Source organism: Rhinopithecus roxellana, chromosome 12 (assembly GCF_007565055.1).
Source record: "Rhinopithecus roxellana isolate Shanxi Qingling chromosome 12, ASM756505v1, whole genome shotgun sequence".
Lineage (NCBI taxonomy): Eukaryota > Metazoa > Chordata > Mammalia > Primates > Cercopithecidae > Rhinopithecus > Rhinopithecus roxellana.
Window position 1 is genome coordinate 104,624,181 of NC_044560.1, and position 19,365 is coordinate 104,643,545.

The window sequence follows — 19,365 nt, forward strand, 5'->3', positions numbered from 1 at the left end:
GGGAAAAGAAGCAGCAGCTGGGCAGGAGATCTGAACAGGTACAAAGCGCGGCCTGGATGAGGGGAAAGTGGTTAGACACCAAGGAGAACTTCCGGGCCTCCTCTGGGAAGTTTCTGAGACTTATCCAGGGGCTGCCCCTGCGGGTGGGGGCCCTCCAGAGGCCAAGGCCCAGAGAAAGGAGACCCTAGTCCTTTCCGTCTGGGGTGCAAGGAGCGGGGGGGAACAGTGGGGGCGGCCATCCTGGTTCCGCGTCCTCCGTTCCCGACATTGGAGGGAGGCTGCTATGGGAGCTGGGACTTTCCTGAGAGCAGAAGATTCTGGGAAATTAGAGACAGCTGCAGGGCGGGGCTGCCTCCCAGCCTCCCTTCCCTTCCCTCCCCTTGGTCCCCGCTGGCTCGGGAGGCAGGCCTCTCTACCCCTCCACCCCATGAGCTCCTCCTCCCCTAGTCCATACCTTCCATCCTCAGATCTGTTCCCCCAACCTCTTTCTCCTCCCTCAGATCTGGCCTCTACCCTTAGACTCTCTCCAAATCTTCTTCCCTCAGACTCCTCTTTCCCCTCCAACTCTCTCCTCCTCCCTCAGAGCTGCGTCTCCTCACTTAGTGCTTCTCAGACTCCTCAGACTGTGCCTTCTCCCTCAGATACTCTCCCCTTCCCTCACCTCCTCTCGCAGACCCTTACCTCCTCCTTTAGACCCTCACCTCCTCTCTCAAACCCTCGCCTCCTTCCTCAGATGCTTATCTCCTCCTTCAGACCCTCACCTCCTCCCTCAGACCCCCACCTCCTCCCTCAGACCCCCACCTCCTCCTTCAGATCGTCACCTCCTCCCTTAGCCCCTCACCTCCTCCCTCAGACCCCCACCTCCTCCTTCAGACCCTCACCTCCTCCCTCAGACCCCCACCTCCTCCTTCAGACCCTCACCTCCTCCCTCAGACCCCCACCTCCTCCTTCAGACCCTCACCTCCTCTCTCAGACCCTCACCTCCTCCCTTAGCCCCTCACCTCCTCCCCCCAACCTTACCTCCACCTTCAGACTCTTACCTCCTCCTTCAGACCCTCACCTCCTCTCTCAAACCCTCGCCTCCTTCCTCAGACTCTTATCTCCTCCTTCAGATCCTCTCCCCCTCTCCCACTAACCCATCTATTTCTTTCTCAGACCTGTCTTCCTTCTTCAGATCCTCATCTTTCAGACCCTATTATCCCTCATCCAACCTCAGAGAACTTTCAGCACCCTCTCTCCCAGCAGCACCCTCTCTCCCAGCAGGAAGCTCTCTCCCAGCCCTTCAAAGCCCCCACAGGACCCATCACATCTTCTCCCCTCTCCAGTCCTGCTAGGTTGGAACCACTGCACCACCTGCCCCGAGATGCCAGGAGTGGGACAGGCTTGGGTGTCCTTCCGACCCTACCTCTGAGGGTCCCCACCCTAAGCCTCACCCCTTCAAACCTCAGCTTTCCTTTCTGTGCAGTGGGGTAGTGCTCCACACCCCTCTTCTGTTTCTGAGGGTCCCCAGGAGTGGGGTTGGGTGGGCAGGGAACACAGCACTCAGCCTATCCAACCCAATTCCTCCCCTCTCTTCCTTTGCTGTGGCCCCTGCAACACCAGCAGGCAGGGGTTGCCATTGGTCCCATTTTCCAGAAGAACAAACTGAGTCTCCAGATGGAATGGCTCGTCTAAGGTCCCACCGGGAGCAAGGGGTAGAGGTAGAATTTGAACACAGGTCTGTGATCGGGATGTTTCAGCATGAAGAGGGGTAGGCAGAAAGGATCACGGAGGGAAGGGATGAGGTCTCTCCCCACAGCCACTTCTCATATCCTGGGTTAACGATCCACTCGGGTGGGGCCTGAGTCCGGCCAAAGTCCCTTCCCTGGGCCCCAACACCCACTTTCAAGGTTCCAGGGGACATAACGATAGCAATAGAGATGGGGAGACAGAGGGCGGGGCGGGAGACAACCAGAAGGAGGTCAGGCGAGTTGCGAAGACAGAAGGAGACCGGGGGAGAGAACCAGAGAGACGCCGCATGCCCCCTGGGCAGGTCCGGGGTGCAGCTGCCATGCCCCGCCTTCTGTGTGCCCAAAGCCTCCCTCTCCACCTCCTGTGACTCAGTGACCCGGACTCAACCCCAGCGGCTGCCCCGCCCCCAGGGAAATCCGGGAAAGCCCCGGACCTTCGGGGCCCCACCCCGGGGCGGGGAGAGGCACAGAAGGGGAGGAGACTGGGAAGAGTCCCGCCTCCTCCCTCCTTCCCTCCCATCTCCTGCCTGAGTCATGCCCCCAACCCGCCTGGCTTGTTCCCCACCCATCAACCCCTCTTCGCGGTGGGAGGGGAAGTAGGGGGGAAGCCAAACTGCTCCCCTCTCCTGCAGCACCGGCCTCGGTTGCGCTGACTCTGGCCTGGCGTCTGTGTCTCTTGCTATCTCTCTTTCTCTCAAGATCTCTGCGCCTGTCTCCATGTCTCTTTCTGTGCACCTAGGATTTTCCGAGCACCCACCCCTGTGCCCTGTGGGCCCTGGCTGGGTGCAGGACCCCCAACGCGGGCAAAGATACAATCAGTGGAGCGCTCCCCACCCTCACCCCACCCCCAGCCCCTTTAGACCCACAGCTGAAGAGACACGTGGAGTGGCAGAAATGAAAGAGAGGAGGGAGAGGAATCGTTCCTGGCCGCCTGCTGAGTGCCAGTCCTTGCCCCGGGTGCGTCTCTTCACTCCCACTAGAGAGGAAACGGCTCAGAGAGGGGAAGTGTTTGACCAAGGTCACCCAGCGAGGAAGTGGGAACCGAGATTCGAACCTGCGTCCCAGAGATGCCAAGGCCTCCTGAGAGGCAGAGAAGCAGACAGCAACTGAGAGACAGACAGATGGTGACAGACGTAAAGAGACAAAAGAGAGAGACAGAGACCGAACAGAGCACACAGAGACAAACGCGGGGGTGCGGAGAGAAACACCTACTCAGACAGAAGAACCAGAGAGACAGTTACAGACTCAGCGATAGAGAGGCTGAGAGATAGAGCCAGAAACACAAAAACAGAGGCAGAGAGACTGAGAGCGGCCCTTGGCAGCAGGGCTGGGGACACCCCCCCACCCTCCGACCCCGCCTCCTCTCCCCCCACCCCTCCTTTCCTCCCGCTCCCCCGCCAAGGCCTGGCTGCCCAGGGCGCCGCGGGCCGGGAGGGGGCAAGCGGGGCGCGGCGCGGGCGGGGCGCACAGCAGGCTGCACCACAGAGCGGCGGGAGCAGCGGCGGGTCCAGGAAACCCCTGGGGCGTACGGGTGGCCCCGGGGGGGGCCGGGGGCGGGGAGGCGGGCGGCCGGCACCGCCCCGGCCGACAAAAGTCCCTTCAGTTCAGCCGGCTGCAGGGGAAGTCCCGGCGCCCGGCGAAACCACCCTCCCGTGCAGCCGAGCCCAGCCGCTCTCCGGCCGCCGTCCCCGGCGGCCCCATGCCCCGATGCCCCGCGGGGGCCATGGACGAGGGGCCCGTGGACCTGCGCACCCGACCCAAGGCCGCCGGACTCCCGGGCGCCGCACTGCCGCTCCGCAAGCGCCCGCTGCGCGCGCCCTCCCCGGAGCCCGCCGCTCCCCGCGGCGCTGCAGGCCTTGTCGTCCCCCTGGACCCTCTGCGCGGCGGCTGCGACCTGCCGGCGGTCCCCGGGCCCCCCCACAGCCTGGCCAGGCCGGAGGCGCTGTACTACCCGGGTGAGTGGCCCCCCGAGGGTCTGGGCCTGGTGGGAGCCACACAGAGCATAGGGTCACCAGAGCCAGGAGACACAGCTCGAGGCACAAACCCGTGTCTCTCCAGGAACCTGGGGGACAAGAGGATATAACCCCAGGTTCCAGGGATACAGATAGGAGATCATCAGGAAGCCAGTAAGCTGTGCCTTGGGACACAGGGATCTGGGGGTTTGGGGACCCTGGGGGGCAGAGCCCAGGGGCTGAGTGACATGGGGGGGCCAGGGACAATGCCCACTGGTACAAATATGGGGGTGTCAGGGAATCAGGACACAAAGCCTGGTGTCCTGGGGACAAAAAAGTACAAGCTCTTAAACCAGATGTGTAGGGTTATGAGGAAGCTGAGCTGGGCTGGAGAAACTGGGGTTCCTTGTATCCTGATATTAGAATCAAAGGAAGTCAGGGTAACAGAGACTGGGGTTCTAAGGAGACAGATACTGAGGATCTCAGGATGTCACAATCTCAGGAACCCAAGATATCTGGAGACATGGGCATTATGAAAACAGAGATGGGGTTCTGAGCACCCCAATACCTGGGATCACAAGGATCCAAGGAAATGAACCAGAGCTCCAGGGACCCAGATACCAGGGGGTGTTGAGGACCCAGGGGAACAGAGACCCGGGGTTCTGGGTACTCAGTTGTGTGGGACCACAAGCGATCAGGGTCCGATTTGAGGTCAAGATCAGGTGGGGTGGAGGGGATCAGGGGACTGAAGATCCTAAGATTGGGTAATTCTGAGACTCTGGGTAATTTAGAGGCAGGATGAAAGATTCAGGGGTCTCCAGACAGAAAGCCTCAGGGCCCCAAGGCCTGGTATTGGAGATACGGGAACCTGGAAACTTAGGAGTTCAAGAACAGAGGACCCATAAGGATCAGCAGAGGACAAAGACTACACACTCTTCTCTCCAACTCATCTCCATCCCTGATCTCAAGAAGGGGTGTCCCCTACCACAGCTGTAGCCATGTCACCATCCCCAATTGACCCCCAAAGCTGCAGAGAGCCCTTCTCCAGAGCCCCAAGACTTTAGGTAGTTTCTGCACCTTCCACCCCATCAGTGTGACAGCTGGAGAGCCTCAAGCTATATGCGTCAGGAATTCTGCCACGGCCTCCCAGCTTTCCCATTCCAAGAGTAAGAACGCAGGCCTCAGTTTTCCCCGTCTGTGTGATGGGTTGGTATAGATTTGCCTGCTGCTGTGGTCCCCCACCTTTTGTTTTTGTTTTGTTTTGTTTTGTTTTTTTGAGACAGAGTTTTGCTCTGTCACCCAGGCTGGAGTGCATTGGCGTGATCTCGGCTCACTGCAACCTCCGCCTCCCAAGTTCAAATGATTCTTGTGCCTCGGCCTCCAGAGTAGCTGGGATTACAGGCATGCACCACCACACCTGGCTAATTTTTGTATTTTTAGTAGAGACAGGGTTTCACCATGTTGCCCCGACTAGTATTGAACTCCTGAGCTCAGGTGATCCACCCGCCTTGGCCGCCCAAAGTATTGGTGTTAGAGGCATGAGCCACTGCGCCCGGCCTGCCATGGCCCCTTTTTTTAACAGTTTGATCTAAAATTACCCACGCGTGGTGGTGAGCATCTGTAATCCCAGCTACCTGGGAGGCTGAGGCAGGAGAATTGCTTGAACCTGGGAGGCGGAGGTTGCAGTGAGGCAAGATCGTGCCACTGCACTCCAGTCTGGGCAACAGAGCAAGACTCCATCTCAAAAACAGTTTGAACAAGCTTCTGGTGACACCTCCTCTCTCCCTCCACTCTCTCCAAATCCACTCTACATTTATCCCACACCCTGCACCCAGCTGTTCATCAGCCACAAAATCACTCCGCAGACAGTCCCTCGGGTTCCCTGCTAGGTGATGATGGGTGCGCCCTCTGTTCTTAAGGGACCCTTTGTCTGACTGGAGATTGGGGTCAGAAGATAAGTGACAATGAGGGTGACCAGCCGTGGAGGGAGAGGAAGCTGCTGGAGCCCAGAGGAGGGATGTGGAAGGGGGTTTGTTTTAGGCCCTGAGGACCCAGTATGGGATACAAAAGGGACCTGGGAGAAAAGGTAGGTGACACTGCAGGATCAAAGATCTGGAAGTGGGGAGCGGGTTGAGGGTCTGTGGGTGTGGCCTCACCCGCGTCCCTCCTCTGTCCTCCATTGCCTAGGAGCCTTACTGCCTTTGTACCCCACTCGGACCATGGGCTCCCCGTTTCCTCTGGTGAACCTGCCTACACCCCTGTACCCCATGATGTGCCCCATGGAACACCCCCTTTCTGCTGACATCGCCATGGCCACCCGTGCAGATGAGGACGGAGACACGTGAGTGACAGTCCCCTGTTAAGGGGAGGGGTGGTTGGGAAGACCAGCTGTCCATAACACAGGGCCACTCAGCTCCCGTGGACCTGAGTCAGAACTCAGTCTCCACCGCAGGCTGTGTGACCTTGAATAAGGCCCTTCCCCTCTCTGAGCCTCAGTTTCCTTCTCTGAATAATGGGCACCCTGAGAGCATTTACCTCCTAGGACACTATTTTTGTTTGGTTTTTGTTTTTGTTTTTTTGAGACAGGGTCTCACTCTGTCGCCCAGGCTGGAGTGCAGTGGCATGATCTCGGCTCACTGCAACCTCACCTCCCAGGTTCAAGCAAGTCTCGTGCCTCAACCTCCCGAGTAGCTGAGACTACAGGTGCCCACTGCCACACCCAGCTAAGTTTTGTATTTTTTGATAGAGACAGGGTTTCACCATGTTGGCCAGACTGGTCTCCGACTCCTGACCTCCAGTGATCCACTCACCTTGGCCTCCCAAAGTGCTGGGATTACAGGCATGAGCCCCAAGCCCACCCCTAGAACACTATTTTTGGAACAGTGGTCTTCAGATTTTTTATCGCAACTTAAAAACAAGAAAGACAGTTCATCGATTAACTTACTATATGAATTATACATGTAAAACTCCTATCACTGGACCTAGCATAAATGTTGAGTAAGTGTTTGTTAATATTACTATTACTTTATCTCAAACCCAGCACACACACACACACACACACACACAAACTTGAAATTAAAATTGCACAAAATGAAACAATACTCACCCTTACTATGTGGGTTCTACTTTGACATTTTCTTTTTTTTTTTTTTTTCCTATTTTTTTTTCTGAGACAGGGTCTCGATCTGTCACCCAGGCTGGAGTGCAGTGGTGCAATCATAGCTCACTGTAGCCTTGATCTCTTGGGCTCAAGTGATCCTCCCACCTCAGCCTCCTGAGTAACTGGGACCGCAGGCACTCCTCCCACACCTGGCTAATTTTTGTTTTTTTTTTTTTTTTTTTTTTTGTAGAGACATGGTGGTCTTGCTATGTTGCCCAGACTGGTCTCAAACTCCTGGGCTCAAGTCATGTTCCCACCTCAGCCTCCCAAAGTGCTGAGATTACAGGTGAGAGCCACTGAGCCCAGCTTTACAGCTTTACTTTGCCATTTTCTATTCTAGTTGACTTCATTGTTTTGTGGTCACAGCCCACTACATTAATTTGAAGATCCCCTAAATTGATTTCACAACCCCCACGGTTTATCACCTGCAGTTTGAAGAACATGTTTGTGAGGCTGTTGAGAAGTGTTGCACGGGAGGGTTTAGTCTGTGCCTAGCACATAGTAAGCACTCACTACAATTGATCATCATGATTCTTATTATTCTATCGACCTGGGTTTGAATCTCAGCATGGCCACTTTCTCCTCCCTCTATGCCTCAGTTTCCCTCTCTGTAAAAACAGGAACCAACACGTGTGAGGGTCTCCGGGAGGAAGAAATGATATGATTTATACAAAGCGCTTATGTGAGAATTAGTCTGGGGCCTGGAAACCACAGGTGGAGATGAACAGGCCTACTTCTGCAGAGAAGTAGCAGGGGGGCTGCTCCGCCACTGGCCCACTGAGTGATTTCATGTCACTGAGTCTCAGTTTCCCTATTTGGAAACTGGGTCTCATAATAGCACCTATCACAATTAGGATTCAGTGAGATCTTGTACACATGTTTTAATACAGTGCACAGAACAGGGCTGGGCAAAGAGTAAGTGCTCAATGCATGGAAATGGGTAGTGTTTGAGCAGAGCTCCCAGGGTAGGTTGCAGGCCATCTCCAGAGCCCTAGCAGGAGAAAGTGACCGAGATTATAAAGAGCTAATAAAACCTAGTTCCCTTCCCTTCTGGGTACCTCTGGGGGGTCATCTATGAAGTGGACTTAGTCTCTGCCCCCAGGGGTGAACTCTCCATGCCGTTGAAAAGCAGTGTGCTTGCTAGAGGCCGCTCGGCCCATCAGTCTCCAGTCCCGGGCCCTCCCCCCACCTTGCCTCCCCGACTCTCCCCCAAGGCAAACACTTCTGCCTCAGCTGCCTGCTGGGGGAAATCCCTTCCCGCAGAACTTGACCGCAACCCAGCTGCTCTGCCTCCCCCACGTCAGCACCCGTCACTCACTCGCAGCCTCCCCCCTCCTGGCGCTTCCTCCAACCCTTAACCCCTTCCGCTGGGGCTGAGACTTTACCGGAACGGGCAGCGGCCCGGCCCCAGCCTGCGCCACCGGCTCCACTTCACACCCGCGGGGGCGGGCAGTGGGGGCGAGGAGGGCGGGGGACGCTAAGTCTGGGTCCCCGCAGAAGCCAAAAGGTTGGGAGGCTGGGCTTGCATCTTCTAACAGGCGGGTACGAGCCTTGGGGCATTTGGACCCCCAAGAGGTTAGGGACTGGGCAGCTAGAAACCTAGGGAGGGGGCGGGATGACGGGGGGCGGGGTGGGGGTGATGTTCTGAGTCTCAGAAGGCAGAAGTTGGGAAACTGTATTCCTTAATCTCCGAGGGGATGAGGAGCAGCTTGGCAGCTTGGAGACCTGGCACTCAGAGGGACTTCAGGGGCAGCACTAGATACAGAAATTTGCAGAGTCCCTTGCTCAAAACTTAAGAATTTCACGACAGCGGCAGCAGGACATTCTAAGCGCTGGGCGGATGAAAATGCTCACGCCGAGGGGCCTGAAAGTCTCTGTCCCCAAAGGGGCAGGGATTGAGGCGCTGTATTTCTGGGTCTCTGAGGGGACAAGGACAGGCAAGGTAGTTTGGGATCCTGGAGCTCCGAAGGAGGGGGGAAGTCCTTATTCTTAAAGAAGAGTTAGGGCTATTTCTGGCTCCCAGAGAGATGTTGGGAGTGGATGCCGGGATAAGGAGGACTTGCAGCCAGCTGGAGTCTGAACCCTAACGGGTGGAGTTCCAGAGGGTCCCCCAGGCTGGAGGACTCGGGATTATATGCCCCCCCAACACACACACCTCAAGGGAGCTAGGTCTTCTTTGGCTGGGCTCCCCTATCCCCCGCCCCACTCGAGGATGGAAGTTGGGGTGCCGGGGGTGGCCAGGGTAGATCCCCGGCGGGACAGGCTTCCCTCCCCCGGGAGCAGGAAGCGGAGCCCCGCCCAGCAGACCTGTTACTGGAAGTCCGAGGGCTGGGTCGCCCCTCCCGTCCCCACTTCCTCCAGCCCCGCCCCACCCCCTGCGGCCCGCGCGTTTATGGGAACTCAGGCCTGGACGGTTTCTCTGAAATCATTCGCTCCGTCTGCCCTCACTTAACCCTGGCCGCCCCGAGAGGGACCTAGGCCAGGCGTCCTGGGAGACGCAGAGAAGCGAGGAGCCTTCCCAGGGACACCGGCCCCTCCCTCAACATTTTATTTTTAAATTTGGCTTTCACGAATTAGGAGTCAGGTTCAGCAATTCACCTGCGTGATCTCACCCTGGCATGTGGGCGCTGTACTTTACCTAAGAGTAAACTGAGGCTCCAAAAGGCCGCCATGGCTTTGCCCTAGCACATGGCTAGGCTAGGAGGGGTTGTGGCCCAATTTGCAACTCTGGCCCCAGGATTTCTGCATTTCCATCAGAACCACCTGGGAGGCTGGTTTAAACTGGATTCTACAGACACATTCCACAAGAGAGATGAGTGGTGGTGAGAAAGGAATTACTCAGTAAACAGACTTTAAATAAAGATCCTGCCACCCACTGTGTACACACAGTCCTCCTTGGGTCCTCCACTCTGTCCCCCATCCCATGCAAACATGCACAGGTGTGCACACGCACACGCGCGCGCACACACACACACATCAGTCTCCAAATAGCTTTTCCAGGTTGGGGTCTCTGGAAACTGAGCAGGAAGTTCCCTGAATGCTCTCCATCAACACCTGTGGGATGAAGGAAGCCCATCTGGGCAGAAGGAGAAGTTGAGCTGCTGTGTCGCCTCCACGCGGCCTCAGCCATCCCACAGGGAATATTGAAGCTAGAATGGCCTTCAGCATTGGGGTCAGGAGGCTAGGCCTTCTACACTGGCATTAACCAGTGACTGGATGCCATTGAAGGGCAACTGCTCTTGATTCACATGGGGCATGACCTTGGGCAAGCAGCTCTCTTCAGCTGAGGGTAATTCCCAAATGGTCTGAAAGTTGATGATCTTCCCAGAAGCTGAGGGAGTAAATCCTTCAGTCTGGAAGGGGGTTCTGGGCTGTACAGCCTCCAGAACAATGGCCCCATCCCAGTTTGTCCTTATCTCCCTTTTAGTCAAAACTTTTGTTCCAGACTGGGCATGGTGGCTCATGCCTGTAATCCCAGCACTTCGGGAGGCTGAAATAGGAGGATCACTTGAACCCAGCAGTTAGAGACCAGCCTGGCCAACATGGTGAAACCCTCTCTCTACTAAAAATACAAAAATTAGCTGGGCGTGATGGCGCATGCCTGTAATCCCAGCTACTCGGGAGGCTGAGGTTGGATGATCATTTGAACCCGGGAGGCAGAGATTGCAGTGAGCGTGAGATAGCACCACTGCACTCCAGCCTAGGCGACAGAGCAAGACTCCACCTCAAACAAATAAAATAAAATAAAAGGGTCCCTCTAGCTGTTGTGTGGGGGACAGACAGTAGAGCATAGGTGGAAGCAGGAAAACCATGAGGATGGAACTGTGCTAGACCAGCAGGGAGCCAGTGGTGGCTAAAGCAGGATGGAGGGAGTGAGTGGTAAATCAGGATGGAAGGAGTGGGTGGGGAGAAGTGTTTGGATACTGGGGACATTTCCAAAGCATTCAACACATTGGAGTTAGCATTGCCAACAGCATGAGGGTGAGAGGTGAACAGCTAGCTCCTAATGCCTGTGATTCTTTCACTCCCCCACCCCCAGGCCTCTCCATATTGCTGTGGTGCAGGGTAACCTGCCAGCTGTGCACCGGCTGGTCAACCTCTTCCAGCAGGGGGGCCGGGAGCTGGACATCTACAACAACCTACGGCAGGTGAGCCTGGGTCTGAGGGAGGAGGGCTGGGGCCTGGACTCCTGGGTCTGAGGGAGGAGGGTCTGGGGACCTGGACCCCTGGGTCTGAAGGAGGAGGGGTGGGGGGCCTGAACTCCTGGGTCTGAGGGAGGAGGGGCTGGGGCCTGGATCCCTGGGTCTGAGGGAGGAGGGATTGGTGCCTTGACTCCTGGGTCTGATGGAGGAGGGCTGCAGGCCTGGGCTCTTGGGTCTGAGGAAAGAGAGCTGGGGCCTGGGCTCCTGAGTCTGAGGGAGGAGGGCTGGGGGCTTGGGCTCCTGGGTCTGAGGGAGGAGGGCTGGGGGCTTGGGCTCCTGGGTCTGAGGGAGGAGGGCTGGGGGTCTGGACTCTAAGTAGGGAGGTGCTCCGGGCTCCTGGTTCCTGGCGAAGAAGGGCTCTGGGGCCTTGGACTCCTTGTTCCTGAGAGGGAGGGGCCTAAAGACCTCCTAGGTGAGGAGGGAGGGGGCTGGGGACCCAGAATCTCGGTACTAGGGAAAGAGGAGGTTGGAGGCCCAGTCTTCTGGGTCCTGGGGAAGGAGGAGCATGGGTCCCCCACTCTTGAATCTGAGACAGGAGGTGTCTCAGGTTTCTGTTCCTGGGGAAGACTGCAGGATGAGGAGTAAGGGTTCAGAAAACCTGAGGGAGGCAGGACTAGAGAGCAGGGCTGGACACAGGTCCCTCACAGTCACTGTTCCCCAGACACCGCTCCACCTGGCTGTAATCACCACATTACCGTCTGTGGTCCGGCTCCTGGTGACAGCTGGTGCCAGCCCCATGGCGCTGGACCGCCATGGCCAGACGGCCGCCCACCTGGCGTGCGAGCACCGCAGCCCAACCTGCCTGCGAGCCCTGCTGGACAGCGCAGCTCCTGGCACGTTGGACCTGGAGGCTCGCAATTACGACGGTAAGTGTCTACCGCGGGGCACGGCTGGGCTGTCCAGCGGACCTGGAGTCCATCAGCGGCCGCAAAGCCCCAGGCCTAGGTTTCACCAAACCTTCCCCTCCCTCAGGGCTCACTGCCCTGCACGTGGCAGTGAACACCGAGTGCCAAGAAACCGTGCAGCTCTTACTGGAGCGCGGTGCCGACATCGACGCAGTGGTGAGCGCGCATTAGGAGCTGGGAGGGAGCCGGGCCTTAGTAGGGGCGGGGTCTTGTCGGGGGCGGGGCCAGTGTGGGGCTGGCGTGGGAGAGCGCCCGCGTGGGGCGGGGCTTGGAGTATCTGACCCGAGAGAGGCTGGAACCCACGAATGGGATGCGGTCGAGATGAGGGTCGCCGGCTGCTGGAGCAGAGTTTGGAGAAACTCAAAGACCTTCCCTCCCCGCCGCAGGACATTAAGAGCGGCCGCTCCCCGCTCATCCACGCCGTGGAAAACAACAGCCTTAGCATGGTGCAGCTGCTGCTGCAGGTGCGTACAGCGCCCCCTGAGCCTCACGCCCACCCTGTCCTCTGACCGCAACCCGGCTTTGGCCCCAGCCTCTAGCTCTGGCCCCGCCTTCCAGTTCTGGCTCTTGCTCCTGCTCCGCGTCCAGCTCTGACCCTTCCTTTAAGGCCTAGTTCTCTCAACCCTCGGGCTCCACGCCCCTGGCTATGAACATGTCCCATTCCTCCCCTGCCCCCTCAACGGCCTAGGCCCCGCCCTGCGATGGCCTGGCCGACCCCGCCTTCCAGCTAGGCCCTGTCCACGCATTGTCCTTCCCCCTTCCAGCCCCCCCGACTCCTTGGGGCGCGGGCCTCGGTGTCCAGCTCCGGTTCATTCAGCGCCGCCAGCGCAGTCCCGCTTGGCTCGCCCTTGGCTGTGGCTCCTACCTTCCTGTGACCCCACCCCATCCGGTGCCGCCCAACGTGCCGGCCACCTACCCAGGCCTCCAGCCTCTGTTCCCTTGCCCGGGTGACCCGCGCGCCCTCCTGACCCGGCCCTCCCGCTCCGCAGCACGGCGCCAACGTGAACGCACAAATGTACTCCGGCAGCTCCGCGCTGCACTCAGCGTCCGGCCGCGGGCTCCTCCCGCTGGTGCGCACACTGGTCCGCAGCGGCGCTGACAGCAGCCTCAAGAACTGCCACAACGACACGCCGCTGATGGTGGCGCGCAGCCGCAGGGTGAGCCGGGGCGGCTGTGGGCATGGCCCTTGCACACGTGTGTCCGCGGGCTGGTGGCAGGAGAGTGTGCCAGAGCGCAGAGGTGTGAGGGTGTCTGTGCCGCTGCGTGGTGGGGAGTGGGTGAGTCTCTGAGAGCGAGGGTGTGAGTTCCAGAAATGAGGAGAGACTGGCACCAAGAAAAGAAGTGCCTTGCCCATCTTTTCCTACTGAGGGATGGAGAGGCCACCATCTGGATCCCGTGAGCTAGGAGGGATAGAAGGAGAGAGGGCTGTCAGGCAGGGGTGGCTCTATGGTGACGCCCATCTTCCTACAGGTCATCGACATCCTGAGGGGGAAGGCCGCCCGGCCTGCTTCCACCTCCCAGCCAGAACCCTCCCCTGACCGGAGCGCCAACACCTCCCCCGAGAGCAGCAGCCGCCTCAGCTCCAATGGTGAGAAACCGCTCCCAACCTCCAGCCCTGGCGCCTCCTCCCTCAGACCCAGGAATCCCAACCCACAGCCCCTCCTCCCTCAGATCCAGGAGTCCAGGCCCCTGGCCTCCTCTCTCAGACACAGGAATCCCAAACCGTACCCCCTCCTTCCTCAGTCCCAAGATTCCAGGCCCCTAGCCTCCTCTCTCAGACCCAGGAGTCCAGACCCCTGGCCCCTCCTCCTTCAGACCGCAGCCCCTCCTCCATCAGACCCCCCCAGTCCCTCTTCTCTCAAACCTCAGCCCCTCCTCCCTCAGACCCAGGAATCCAGATTCCCAGCCCCTCCTCCCTCAGACCCAGGAGTCCACACCCCTGGCCTCTTCTCCCTCAGACCCCAGCCCCTCCTCCTTCAGACCCAGGAGTCTAGGTCCCCAATGCCTCTTTCCTCAGACCCAGGACTTAAACCCCTAGCCCCTCGTCCCTCAGACCTCCTGCCCCTCCTTCCTCAGATCCAAGAGTCCAGACCCCCAGCCCCTCCTCCTTCAGACCCCCAGTCCCTCCTCCCTTAGACCCAGATCTCAGGCCCCAGCCCCTGCTCTCTGGGTCTAGCCTCTCACCACCCTCCCCCTCTGTCTCTCTTCCTTCCTCAGGTCTTCTCTCTGCATCACCGTCCTCCTCACCCTCCCGGTCTCCCCCCAAGGACCCCCCTGGATTCCCCATGGCTCCTCCCAATTTCTTCCTTCCTTCCCCATCTCCACCTGCCTTCCTGCCCTTTGCCGGGGTCCTCCGAGGCCCTGGCCGGCCGGTGCCCTCCTCCCCAGCTCCAGGAGGCAGCTGAGGGGGATGGGGGGGCAGATCTTGGACTCATGAGGAGGGGCCCCCTGCCCTGTGGGGTCAACCCTTCTGGAAACTGTGAAGATCTCACTCTGCCCCCCCCCCCGCATCTTCGGGACCAGGATTTGCACAGAAGCACATGCACCTACCCATACAGCCCCTCTTCTGAGCACAGTTCCCCCATCTCGCTCCCTGCCCAGGACTCTGACCCCAGTATTCTCAGGCACCAGTCCCTGTCCGTAATGTCACCCACATCTTCCATTTCCGTGTCCCCTCCCAGAGCTGGTGGACCCAGGGAACAGCCACTCCCCTCCACACTCTACCAGACAACTGAGGAGGGGAGAGGTGGGCTGTAACGGGCACGGATCACGATGTAAATTATTAAGCATTTTGGTTGGATTTCTTTTGTAATAAACTATTTTTGTACCATATCCCTTGGGTGCATGGGCCTCTTTCATGAGATGGAGCTGGCAGAAGTGTCTTCGTGTGTGTGCACACCCATGCACTGAATCCAGTTGACTCCCAGAGTGATGTTGTGAGTCTCAGACAATCTCCTATGTATCATTCTGGGACTTCTGGTGTGTTTGTAAATGTTGCCATCATTGTCACTGTGCCATTGTTTCTAAGGAGAACATGGTGTGTGATATCTTTTTTTTTTTTTCCCCAAGACAGAGTCTTGCTCTGTCACCCAAGCTGGAGTGCAGTGGCACGATCTCGGCTCACTGCAACCTCCGCCTCCCGAGTTCAAGCGATTCTCCTGCCTCAGCCTCCTGAGTAGCTGGGATTACAGGCACGTGCCACCACGCCCGGCTAATTTTTGTATTTTTAGTAGAGACGGGGTTTCACCATGTTGGTCAGGCTGGTCTCGAACTCCTGACCTCATGATCCTCCCATGTCGGCCTCCCAAAGTGCTGGGATTACAGACGTGAGCCACCGCACCTGGCCAGTGTGTGATATCTTTCCAGGGCACCCTGTTGGATTCCGTAGTGAGCCCGGGCATATGTGTTTCTGTAGTGTAGGGGTCCCGGTGATAACCCACAGCTGACTTCAGCCCCAGTCGTCTCTGGCTGGCCGAGTGTGTGGTGTTTGGGAGTGTTCCTAATATTGAATCTGGGGTGATGCTGTGATTGTTGCGGTGTGACTGCCTCTCATGGCGTGAGGCACTTTTACTCAGTGGTTCCACAGGGCCTCTCTAATGGACCACATCTGTGGTTTTTTGTTGTTTTTTTGTTTTGAGACGGAGTCTCACTCTGTCGCCCAGGCTAGAGTGCAACGGCGTGATCTCGGCTCACTGCAACCTCCACCTCCTGGGTTCAAGAGATTCTCCTGCCCCAGCCCCCTGAGTAACTGGGATTACAGGCACGCACCAGCACGCCTGGCTAATTTTTGTGTTTTTAGTAGAGACGGGGTTTTGCCACATTGGCCAGGCTGGTCTCAAACTCCTGACCTCAGGCGATCCGCCTGCCTTCGCCTCCCAAAGTGCTGGGATTACAGGCCTGAGTCACCATGCCCAGCCACACATCTGTACTTTGACTCTGGGGTATGTCTCTGTGTGTCAGTTGGGGTTTGTAATGGTTTCCTGTTGCCACTATAACAAATCACAAATTCAGTGACTTGAAATGATGCTAACTTTTTTTTTTTTTTTTGAGACAGAGTCTCACTCTGTCGCCCAGGCTGGAGTGCAGTGGCACAATCTCAGCTCACGACAAACTCCACTTCCCTGGTTCAAGCCATTCTCCTACCTCAGCCTCCCAAGTAGCTGGGACTACAGGCCTGCACCACCACACCCGGTTAGTTTTTTGTATTTTTAGTGGACACAGGATTTCGACAGGTTGGCCAGGCTGATCTGGAACTCCTGACCTCAGGTGATCCACCCACCTCAGCCTCCCAAAGTGCTGGGATTACAAAAGGTGTGAGCCACCGTGACAGTCAAAGAATGCTAATTTATTCTCTTACAGTTCTGGGCATAAGAAGTCCAAAATCGAGGCCAAGCATGGAGGTTCACACCTGTAATCCCAGCACTTTGGGAGACTGAGGCAGGAGGATCCCTTGAGACCAGGAGTTTGAGACCAGCCTGGGCAATATAGTGAGACCCTGTCTGTACAAAAAAAAAAAAAAATAGCCAGGCAAGGTGGCAGGCACCTGTAGTCCCACCTACTCAGAAGACTGAGGTGGGAGGATAGCTTGAGTCTGTGAGTTCGAGGCTGCAGTGAGCTATGATCGCACCACTGACTCCAGCCTGGGCAACAGAGTGAGGCCCTGTCTCAAAAAATAAATAAATTAAAGAACCATGGTGTTAGCATCTGCTTCTTGTGGTGAAGGCTTCAGGCTGCTTCTACTCATGGCAGAAGGCCAAGGGAACCACACGTGTGCAGGGATCACGTGGCAGGAGAGAGCGAGAGAGAGAGAAAAGCCCCAGGCTCCTTTTAACATACATCTCTCATGGGCGTTAATGGGGAGAACTCATTCACCTTCCAGGGAGGGCATTAATCTGTTCATGAGGGATCTGCCCCTGTGACCCAAACACACCTCACATTAGGCCCACCTCCAATCTTGGGAATCAAAGTTTTTTGTTTTATTTTTTTGAGACGGAGCCTCGCTCTGTCGCCCAGGCTGGAGTGCAGAGGCCTAATCTCGGCTCACTGCAGCCTTTGCCTCCAAGGTTCAAGCAATTATCCAGCCTCAGCCTCCCGAGTAGCTGGAATTACAAGCATGCACCACCATGCCCAATTAATTTTTGTATTTTTAGTGGAGACGAGGTTTCACCATGTTGACCAGGCTGGTCTCGAACTCCTGACCTCAAATGATCTGCCCGCCTCAGCCTCCCAAAGTGCTGGGATTACAGGTGTGAGCCACTGCGCCTGGTCCAAATTTCTTCATTTTTTTTTTTGATACAGAGTCTCACTCTATCACTCAGGCTGGGGTGCAGCAGGAGATCCTAGCTCACTGCAACCTCTACCTGGGCTCCAGTGAGGGGATCAGATTTCAACATGAGGTTTCGAAGGAAAAAATATTCAAACCACAGCATGGAGGTGTTTTCTGTTTGTTTTTTGTGGGGTTTTTTTGTTTGCTTGTTTGTTTAATCTGTGGGGGTTCTCTGGGTCGTCAGGTGAATTGCTGATAGTGAACATTTAATCACCATCACTCTGTAATGCAGTTGCATCTATGGGGCCAACTGCCTTAACAATTTCCTGGATGTCATTGCTGGGGTCCGTGAATGGCTGTGTGTGTGCACACAAACACTCGTGCACACGCACTTCTGGATGGCCTGTGTGAGCACTGACTGGGTGACTTGTGTGTGCCTGGCCCTCCTGACCGGGACATCCATGCGTCTTTCTGTTTGCAACCGTGTTTCAGTGTTTCTGACTCAGACCCTGGGCTCCGGTATCTCTGAAGCTGCCAGACTTGAAGGGTATGTGAACGTCCTTTGCTGGCCAGGCACAATGGCTCACACCTGTAATCCCAGCACTTTGGGGAAGGCAAGGTGGGAGGATCACCTGAGGCCAGGAGTTCAAGACCAGCCCAGGCAACATAGCAACACCCTGGCTCAAAGGGAAGGGGAGGGGAGGAAAGAGAGAGTGGAAGAAAGGAAGGAAGGAAGGGAGGAGGGAGGGAGGGAAGGAAGGAAGGAGGGAAGGAGGGAAGGAAGGAAGGCAGAAAGGAGAGAGAGAGAGAAAGAAACAGTCTTTCTGTTTCCTGGTCACCATAGTGAGACGCTGTCTCTACAAAAGATGAAAAAATGTATTGGCTGAGCATGGTGGTGTGTGCCTGCAGTCCCAGCTACTTAGAAGGCTGAGGTTCAAGCATCACTTGAGCCCAGCGTGTCAAGGCTGCAGTGAACTACGATCACACCACTGCATTCCAGCCTGATGCCAGAGGGAGATCCTGTCTCTCTTTTTTGTTTTGTTTTGTTGTTACCAAGTCTCACTCTGTTGCAGAGGCTGGAGGAGTGCAGTGGTGCAATCTCGGCTCACCACAACCTCTGTCTCCCAGGTTCAAGCGAGTCTCCTGCCTCAGCCTCCCAAGTAGCTGGAATTACAGGCATGCACCATCACGCCCAGTTAATTTTTTTTTTTTTTTTTTGAGACGGAGTCTCGCTCTGTTGCCCAGGCTGGAGTCTGGAGTGCAGTGGCCGGATCTCAGCTCACTGCAAGCTCCGCCTCCCGGGTTCCCGCCATTCTCCTGCCTCAGCCTCCCGAGTAGCTGGGACTATAGGCGCCCGCCACCGCGCCCGGCTAGTTTTTTTTTTGTATTTTTTTAGTAGAGACGGGGTTTCACCGTATTAGCCAGGATGGTCTCGATCTCCTGACCTCGTGATCCGCCCGTCTCGGCCTCCCAAAGTGCTGGGATTACAGGCTTGAGCCACTGCGCCCGGCCAATTTTTTTGTATTTTTAGTAGAGACAGGGTTTCACTATGTTGATCAGACTGGTCTCAAACTCCCGACCCCAGGTGATTCGCCCACCTCGGCCCCTCAAAGTGCAGGGATTACAGGCGTGAGCCACCGCACCCAGCCAATATTTATGTTTAATCCTTAGAGCAACTTGCAGGTTTGCTCCAAGGTTTAAACATGAATATCAGTCAAGCTAATTGTGCTCCCCTCCTCGTAGGCAGTGGCCGAAAACAGCAGTGCCCTCGGTAGTATACACAGCCTGCTGCATGTAGGGGTGGCCTTAAGGGACCTTGGAGATAGCCCTTTCCAATGTATGTTCATGTTTCCGACTTTGACCTCACCCCAGTCTAGACTCCAGACAGGTATGCAAGGCGCCTTTGGAAAGCCCCAGGGTGTGGTGACCAGGGTTCACATTGGCTAAGGCATCACGTCCATCTGCACCAAGCTGCAGAACATGGAACATGTGATCGAGGCCCTACCCAGGGCCAAGTTCAAGTTCCCTGGCCACCAGAAGATCCGCATCTCAAGGAGGTGGGACTTTACCAAGTTTGGTGCAGATCAATTTGAAGACACGGTGGCTGAAAAGCAGCTCATCTCGGATGGCTGTGGCATCAGGTACACCCC

The 19,365-nt window shown here is 56.8% G+C and overlaps 1 protein-coding gene and 1 pseudogene across 1 annotated transcript; both read left to right on the forward strand.

The window, feature by feature from the left end:
* Window positions 1–3,187: 3,187 nt before the first annotated feature.
* Window positions 3,188–14,781, forward strand: BCL3 (BCL3 transcription coactivator). Its single transcript, XM_010377519.2, has 9 exons — window positions 3,188–3,685; window positions 5,870–6,023; window positions 10,882–10,990; window positions 11,706–11,910; window positions 12,017–12,105; window positions 12,336–12,413; window positions 12,939–13,106; window positions 13,420–13,537; window positions 14,167–14,781. Exons 1-9 carry the CDS (start codon window positions 3,430–3,432, stop codon window positions 14,352–14,354), a joined length of 1,365 nt encoding a protein of 454 aa, XP_010375821.1. The 5' UTR covers window positions 3,188–3,429; the 3' UTR covers window positions 14,355–14,781.
* A 4,159-nt stretch (window positions 14,782–18,940) lies between these two features.
* Window positions 18,941–19,043, forward strand: LOC115892540 (annotated as a pseudogene).
* The last annotated feature ends 322 nt before the right edge of the window (window positions 19,044–19,365 follow it).

What these genes read in the sequence shown, in the direction of transcription:
- BCL3 (XM_010377519.2), top strand. Translation starts at nt 3,430, where the DNA reads ATGCCCCGATGCCCCGCGGGGGCCATGGACGAGGGGCCCGTGGACCTG. An exon ending in GTGCCGACATCGACGCAGTG is followed by an intron (nt 12,106 to 12,335) that starts GTGAGCGCGCAT and finishes TCCCCGCCGCAG; the next exon opens with GACATTAAGAGCGGCCGCTC. An exon ending in TGGTGCAGCTGCTGCTGCAG is followed by an intron (nt 12,414 to 12,938) that starts GTGCGTACAGCG and finishes CCCGCTCCGCAG; the next exon opens with CACGGCGCCAACGTGAACGC.